General features: G+C 40.0%; 1 protein-coding gene across 1 annotated transcript; it reads left to right on the top strand.

Moving 5' to 3' along the window:
• Positions 1–7,849: 7,849 nt before the first annotated feature.
• On the top strand, positions 7,850–8,545 carry LOC130710709 (uncharacterized). The gene has a single exon (XM_057560060.1). It carries the CDS (start codon positions 7,850–7,852, stop codon positions 8,543–8,545), a length of 696 nt encoding a protein of 231 aa, XP_057416043.1.
• The last annotated feature ends 245 nt before the right edge of the window (positions 8,546–8,790 follow it).

Genomic DNA, 8,790 nt, shown 5'->3' with positions numbered 1-8,790 from the left:
ATTCATTTCTACAATCAGAGGCATCACAGGCAACAATTTCTTCTAACTTAGCAATCTGGTTCTTAAGCACAGAGTTAGAATTGACCAAAGCATGATTTTCATTTTTCAAATCAGAAATAATTTTCTCATGTTCAGAAGGAGTCTTAGAGACAGCAGATAAGTTCTTTTTCAACTTTTTATGCTTAGACAATAAAGAGTTATACTTATCCATGATATCAGACAAAGCATGTTTCAGTTCAGAGGTAGAGAAGGAAGCGAATACCTCATTTTCATCGTCTGAGTTAGGATCTCCTTCTGATTCTGAGTCAGAGTCAACAGCTTCCTTTGACTCTGCTCCTTTGTCTTTGACAATGGCCATGAGTCCTTGGACTTCACCATCAGAGTCAACATCCTCTGACTCTGATTCATCGAATGTCACCATCAGACTCTTCTTGGTCTTGAAGTGCTTCTTTGGCTTCTTGTCTTTCTTCAACTTTGGACAATCACTTTTGTAGTGTCCAGATTCTTTGCACTCAAAACATGTGACTTCCTTGATTGAAGACTTCTTCTGGCCTGAGGACTCATACTTGCCTTTTGCCTTTCCAGAGCCTTTGAACTTGCTCTGCCTGTGCTTCCAGATGCGGTTGAGTCTCTTGGAGATCAGAGTCAGCTCATCTTCATCAGAATCTTCTGATGCTTCTTCAGATTCTTCTTCTTCAGCTTGAAGACCCTTTGACTTCTCAACCTTAGCCTTTTCAGATTTGGATTTCAAGGCTATGGACTTTTTCCTCAGATCTTGCATCTCTGAGCGTTTCAGCTCATGGCATTTCAAAATGCTGATGAGTTCTTCTAAACTCATATTCTCAACGTCTCTCGTGAGCTCTATTGAAGTCACCAAAGGCATCCAGCTTTCAGGAAGACACCTGATGACCCTTATGACATGATCTTTTGTTGTGTAGCTCTTGTTGAGAGGCCGTATGCCAGCTACAAGCAATTGAAATCTGGAGAACATTTCTTCAATGGACTCATTTGGCTCCATGATGAAGGATTCATACTTTTGGATCAAAGACAATGCCTTTGATTCTTTGACTTTCTTGTTTCCTTCATGAGACATCTTCAGAGAATCAAAAATGCCTTTAGCAAACTCACGATCTGTAATCTTCTGGTACTCCTCATAGGAAATAGCACTTAGAAGAATTGCTCTTGCTTTGTGATGTTGTGAGTACAGCTTCTTTTGTTCTGCAGTCATCTCTGACCTTGGGATCTTCTTGCCATCTGCATCAACTGGACGCTCATAGCCATCCACAATAATATCCCAGAGATCTGCATCGAAACCCAGAAAGAAACTTTCCAGTCTATCTTTCCAATATTCGAACCTTTGACCATCGAACATAGGAGGCTTTGCGTTGTAACCATCTCTTTGAGTTTCACTGGTGGTGGCAGCCATTGTTTTTCACACCGGCCCGGATCACTGAACACTGTTAGGTGTGGTAATCAGAACTTGCGCTCTGATACCAATTGAAGGTATGAAAAACGGTAGAAAGGGGGGGGGTTTGAATAACGTTTTCAGAACAAAACTTCCACCTTAAAGATTTTGACAAATCTTTTGAGAACTTAAGTGCTAAAGATAAGAGATAGAAAAGCACACAAGGATTTTATCCTGGTTCACTTGATAAATCACTCAAGCTACTCCAGTCCACCCGTTAAGGTGATTTCTTCCTTCTTAGAATGATGGCAATCCACTAATCAGGTAAGAGTTACAACTGCACTTGAAACCTACAAGTGACTAACAATTACACTGACTTAGCTCACACTAAGATTCACTCTCTTAGTCTTCTCTAGGATCCGATCAACCTTGATCTCCTAAAGGCAAACTATACAACTGTATATGAAGTTCTTGTTTACAAAGAAATTGCTTCTAAAAAGCTTATAGTAAACACAATGAATTTCAGATGAAAGAAAGCTTAGAATATTTTGAATATGTCTTGCGCGTGTATGTTGCTTCTACTTGGTTTCTTCGCCGCTTCTTTCAATCTTCAGCCTCTATATATACTCCAAGGATTAGGGTTGAGCGTTGCATGGGAAATGCTACCGTTGGAGGGCAGTTCTGGAAAATCCAGCTTCTGCTGTGGCTGAGAACGTTAGGTAGGTCGTCAGGAAGGTACACTTGCTTTTGTACTTGGATAGCGACTTGACCTTTTAACCTAGGAGACTTCTGATCAGAGGAATACTTCATATTGGAACTTGTGAAGCCGGTTGATCAGAGTCAGAGGGAAAGCACAGATCCTCTGACCATTGTATCTTCTGATTCTGAACTTAGAGGGAAGAACATGGCCTTCAGAGTTTCTTGCTTCTGGACTTCAGAGTTTCCACTATTCAGCTTCTGGATCTTCAGAGTCTTCTACACCATCAGAACATCTGAACCTTCAGTGTTTCTTGGTTATCAGAACTTCTGGATCTTCAGAGCTTCTAGCGACTGAGTCCACATCAGAGTTTGTATAGCTTCAGAACTTCTGAAGCTTTTCCACTGTTCATACTTAACATGGTGAATGCGAAAGCGTTGCTTGGGTCACTCTTTATACACAGTGCTTCTGATTTGTGTGAGATTGAGTTGAGGTCAGAGCCTGTAAATAGCACACTCAGAAAAACACGTTAGAGTACCACAATTGTTCATATCAAAAGGTTAACTTGTAATCATCAAAACTTAGAGTTGTACTACTAGATCAAAACTTGATCTTACAAAATGTAAATATTTTTTTTCGATCGATATTTGTTTTAAGTAAATAAAGACTTGTCGAATTAAAGAAGTATCGACGGAAGATAAACATGACTAATATACAGATATATATACAATCCCCACAGTAAGTAACATGCTACGTCACGAGTAACCTCCAGTGACGGAAAAGTAGTGTTTGACGGCAAATATGTACAGACAAAATATAAGGTCAGTATTCTGAATACAGTCCTCCAAAAAGAAGTAGGTCCGCCCAAAACAGCCCGAAGACCTCCTAGTCCGACCAACTCCCTGTGACTCCCGTAAAGAGAACCACACAAAAAGCTAAAGGTCGGGGACCTACCCTGCCCCAAAATGAGAAAACTAAAGATCAGAACCACGAAGCTACTCCTACCCTAATCCTGTCTAGAGGAGTACACCACAGCACTCCCAGCTACGCATTACCAAGATCATCGTCTGAATCTGAATCCAAGACGACAATGTCTATGACTGCATCGGTCCTCGCGGCGGGTCCTACGGGTACTGTACCCGATCCCAGATCAACAGTAGTCGCGGCGGTGGGTGAGCTAGACTCAGATGAAGTCCCTCCTACAGGCAACTTCTCCGAAGGGTCCTCCTCGTCCTCAGGCGACGGTGGTGGTGGTACTACAACTCCAGGGCCACAGTGTACGCCCGGTGGTAGGTTGAAGCTGACTGTGTGGCGTCTCAAGACTCCATGCGTCAAGTTTCCCATTCGGTCAACGCGGTCCTCCATTATTCGCCCCGAATAGATAGCTCGGTGACCGGCGGGGTCGACCACCCATGAGCCCGGGGTGTCCGTGTCCAACAACTCATACCTAGTCCCCCCCGAAGGGACGACCATCTCGAACCAGTCGGCCATCGACATCTGACAATAAAGGGCATACATAGCCCCCCATACACAGGTAGCACGCGCAAGGGTCAACTCAAAGAATTACATAATAGTACATCCAATAGGTAAAGTATAAGCAATAGCTACTTAGGCTTAAATATGAATCACAGCATTATAATTTGTATATCCTGCCAAATAAAATAAATAACATTTGCAGGCAATTAACATATCTCAAACAATGATAACAAGTAACAAATACACCCAGTAACTAAATCAGCATGAATGGTGCATGAAATGCAAATGCTAAGGAACAAGATGCAATCCGGAGGGATGTGCACCAACGAGTCAGCCCTAACACCAGCCACGGTGGGACCATTTCTGCTCGGGCGTCTCTTATACCAAACAAAATGTAGCCAAATCAGCAGTGAACCCGTAGGTCTGCCATTTCCGTCTGCTACTAAGAATCACCGCAATGTTCTTATGTGGAAATCCGGGTCTTATGACCATTTTAGAATCCACCGAGGTCCGGCATCCCACCGTGTATTAACCTCAAAATGAGTGCATGAATGCAAAGTGATTAGCCAAACAACGTCTCCGACCTCACGTCGTCATGTCGTCACGTGTTCTAGCTAACTTATTGTCTCTAAAAAGAATACCCTAAGGTAAATGTCCATTCTGCGACAAAAGACAATTAATTATCAAAAGTAACTCATGATGATTTCTCGAATCATCCGACTCATCTCCATCCGATGGTCAAAAACTGCTCAGCGAGCCAAAAAGTACCAATGTACTTGGAAACTACCCGTTTCTTGCTTATCCTTTAGATAGCCCAACAACAAAACTGCTCATCGAGCAAAAGAGCATCAAAGTACTCAGAACTTATCAATTTCCCGGCTTATCCTTTAGATAGCCAAACAACAAAACTGCTCATCGAGCAAAGAGTATCAACATACTCGGAAACTTATCAATTTTCCCCAAAACTTGGACTCGGCGACACTTCTCATTTTCCAAAACTAATATTCAAGTCCTAAGCTCTTATTTGAGATTGTGATCATTATTCAAAGGTTTAGAGGTTGTTTTATGTCTTATGAATTTTCCTGGTAAAAACAGTTTCCATTTAGTTTTATTTCTAGCCTTATGAGTTTAAAAGACCCCGTAATCCCAAGTGATTCCCAGAGAAGGTCTCGATCCATCAAAACAATAACAAGGCCCGAACCCCTGTTCGTCCCGTCAAACTTTCTCAACATCTCACGATTAATTTGGCGTGATTGCCCGTTTATCCTCTCTGACGAACAACAGATATATGTGTAATCTCATACTCAAGCAACGCAATCCAACAGTCATGGCACATATATCAACTCATCATAGGATAATCATTTAACACATATCATATGAATCAATATCAACACATCCTAGATTAACCATTTAACACATAGCATGTGAATCAATCTCAACCAATTCAAGTAATAAATGATTATCAATTGTCAGCCGTAGCCTCAGAAAACATTTTTCCCAGTCAAACACAATCAAGTCGAATTCGTCGACACCTAAATCATTATCTAGTATTCAGTGAGAAGCCCTCACCTGTAGGTTCTCCAGCTTGTTCCTCAAAACCTCCTTCACGATCTTCCTCTCGAACTCCACAAAGTTCCTCAAACGAACCTTAGAGCAAATTCACAGAAATCAATCACAATGAGTCAGAAACTCAGCAAACAATAGATACTAGGGTTACACGAAGCATTATAAACTTCGAAGTACGATAATATAACGCGTTAAGACAAGTTTTCGAAAAACGAAATTTTCCTCCCCCTAAAGAGGAGCCCTCGGCCACACATCACAATTGTGTGTGTCGATTTTTCTTCGATCAAACTTGGTTCCTAGGTTATCATTAGTCGTAACTAAGGCGATTCTAAGCTCGGAAAAATTTTCGGATCGAAACTGTCGCAGGGGTATTTTGGTAATTATTTTCAGCTCAGAATTTCAAAATTGGAATTTCGAAAAACAAATTGGATGGGGACGTTACCAACGACGTTTATGACGACTAATCCTACTAGCGCTAAGCTAAGTCGTGAGTTTTCAGCTAAAAGGACGAGACTTTGTCTCAAAATGGGTTTTTCCAACATAAATGAATTCCGGCGGCATTTCGGCGACATTCGGCAAAATGTAATCCGCTAGAAGTACTCTTGGGTACGTAGGGAATATGTTTAGACACTAAAATCAAGCTATTTTGATAGTTTTACAAAAAGCTCCAAACTTTGAGCACAGAAAGACATAGAGAAAAGCGACGGAATTGACGATCAGAAGTGAGGGATAGTAACTATACCTCGAAGTCTTCGATTAGCAACGAACGGTGAAGCAATCGGGCAAGAAACGGCGAAAAATCACTTTCTCCTCCTCCTCTTGAGTTGCTCGCAGGTTTGGGTTCAATGGGGGTGGGTTTTGTGAAAAATTTTCATTTCCTAGCTATTTATAGGTTTTGGAAAATGCGGAAAAATGAAAATTTCGCGATTCCGATTTTTCCTACATATTCCTCGGAGAATTCTAAGATAGGTTCTGGCGACAGAATTCCAGAACTCAAAACAGGTTTCTTGGAATTAAATCAAACGATCCAAAGTCGGTGTAAATCGATTTTACCCGAAAAGTTACTTTTTGCAGTTGATGTCGGATGAGAAAACTTTGTTCTGAAGAAAGATTGGAAATGTCAAGAGAAATGGGTGTACGCGTGTGGAATCTTCATTTGAAGCTCCGAATAGAAAAAGTCTTCATCGTCGGTTGGTTTTAGGTTTCTTGAACTATCAGTGATTTGGTTTCGGCAAACTTCCGAGTATTGGAATTTGACGTTCGTACATTCTAGGGTTTCGTATCGAAACGCTTGTTTATAGACGATCAAGAGAAGTTCTAACATTTCTCTGAAGATTTTTGGAATTAGTTTCCATCGTGTCTTTAAGTATAATTTAATCGTTTACGATCCCTCTCGTTCCGAATATAAGTAAATATTAATCGTGCTATAACTTATATCGACTTTAACACAATCCTTAGCCTTTTCCTGAACTTTCTCCTTCATAAATTAATTTCATTCAATAAACTTGTTCAGGTTTTCCTTCACGTTACATCGAATCTAATCGTGAATAGGAATTTTATTCGGTTTATTCTAAGCTTAAAAACTTTGGGTCTCACACTATTACATGAGGATATCACTCACTGTTCAAAGCGGATGTGATAGCTTTGAAAGCATAAAAACTGTCGATGGGGTTGTTTACCCTACCTTCCATGACGCATGCGAAGCTTTGGGTTATATGGAAGATTATCGAGAGTACATTGATGGAATAGTAGGCGTAAGTGATTTGGGTTCAGGTTATCATTTACGCGATTTGTTTGTTAGATTACTAATCATAGATTCATATAGCCGGCCCCAACAAGTTTGGGAGAACACTTGGACTCTTCTAAGTGATGGAATTCTACACGAAAGGAGAAAAACGCTTAACATTCCAGGTACTCTATGGTTTTTGTTTGATAGGAATTATTACTATGAATACTCTTCACATCAATTATCACTACACAATTCAAGGTTGAACTTAAGACGTTAAATTTCACATGATTTGGTATGTTTTTTCTGCTGCAGCTCTATACATATTTTTTATGTACTTTAAGTTTTTTGTTTGTTTATATTTGTATGTTTATTCTGGTGCAAGACTTCAAATTGAGGCTAAGGAGCTGATGAATTTATGCTTAATTGAAATTGAGAAGTTATGTCAATCTAATGGGAGGTCTCTCAAAGAATTTCCAAGTCTTCCATATCCTTCTTATTCTGAAATCATGCAATTTGAAAACAGATTTGTGGCAGATGAGCTGAATTACAATAGGGAACAAATTAAGAAATCTCATGATGAGTTGGTTAAATTGTTAACTACAGAGCAAAAAGGTGTATATGATCAAGTTCTGGATGATGTTTTCAAAGGTAATGGAGGATTCTTTTTTCTTTATGGTTTTGGGGGCACAGGAAAAACATTTGTTTGGAATACCCTTTCTATTGCTTTGCGCTCCAAAGGGCTGATTGTTTTGAATGTCGCAGCAAGCGGAATTGCTTCATTGTTGCTACCTGGAGGTAGAACTGCCCACTCCCGATTCTCAATTCCGTTAGATATCAATAATTTGTCAACATGCAATGTTCGTCAAGGATCTCTTAAAGCTGAGTTGCTTCAAAAGGCAAGCTTAATTATATGGGATGAGGCACCAATGTTGAACAAACACTGTTTCGAAGCTTTGTCAGGACATTGAATGACATAATGAAGACACAAACAACTTATGGTAATGATATTCCATTTGGCGGTAAGGTTGTTGTGTTAGGAGGCGACTTTAGGCAGATTCTCCCTGTCATTTCGAAAAGTAGCCGATCTGAAATTGTGGGATCTGCAGTAAACTCATCTTATTTGTGGAAATATTGCACAGTATTGAAATTAACCACAAATATGAGGTTACAAAATGCTTCTTCTACTGCTTCTGCTGATGAAATAAGGGAATTTTCTGATTGGATTCTTCGAGTTGGAGATGGGACTGCCAAGACCATTGACGAAGATGATTCGACATTTGAGATTCCTTCAGATTTGTTGATTACTTCATGTGACGATCCATTGCTTTCATTAGTCAATTTTGCCTACCCAAATTTTGTGATTAAGCTGAGTAATTATTCATACTTTGAAGAAAGAGCAATCCTTGCTCCCACTCTTGACAGTGTAGAACAAGTTAATAACTTCATGTTATCATTGATTCCCGGTGAAGAAAGAGAGTACTTAAGCTATGACACCCCATGTAGGTCTGATCAAGATTCAGAGATTAATCCAGAATGGGTTACGACTGAATTTTTGAATGACATTCAATGCTCAGGTATTCCAAATCATAAGATTGTATTGAAAAAGGGTGTCCCAATTATGCTCCCCGAAATCTTGGTCACGCTGCTGGATTGTGTAATGGTACTCGAATGATGGTGACAGATCTGACTCAGTACATCATTGTAGCAACTCTTTTATCTGGAAACAAATCTGGGGACAAAGTTTATATTGCTAGACAGAGTTTAACTCCTTCTGAGTTCTGACCCTAGCATCCCCTTCAAATTTTAACGAAGGCAGTTTCCTATCACTTTAAGCTTTGCAATGACTATAAACAAAAGTCAAGGACAATCCTTATCCCACGTTGGTTTGTATCTTCCAAAACCTGTTTTTACACATGG

Source organism: Lotus japonicus, chromosome 4, assembly GCF_012489685.1.
Source record: "Lotus japonicus ecotype B-129 chromosome 4, LjGifu_v1.2".
Taxonomy (NCBI): domain Eukaryota; kingdom Viridiplantae; phylum Streptophyta; class Magnoliopsida; order Fabales; family Fabaceae; genus Lotus; species Lotus japonicus.
Note: the sequence above shows the minus strand (reverse complement) of the source record. Positions and strands in the feature narration are given on the sequence as shown.

Bases quoted from the DNA above. Each gene is read 5' to 3' on its own strand.
- LOC130710709 (XM_057560060.1), top strand. From the start codon at position 7,850: ATGAAGACACAAACAACTTATGGTAATGATATTCCATTTGGCGGTAAG.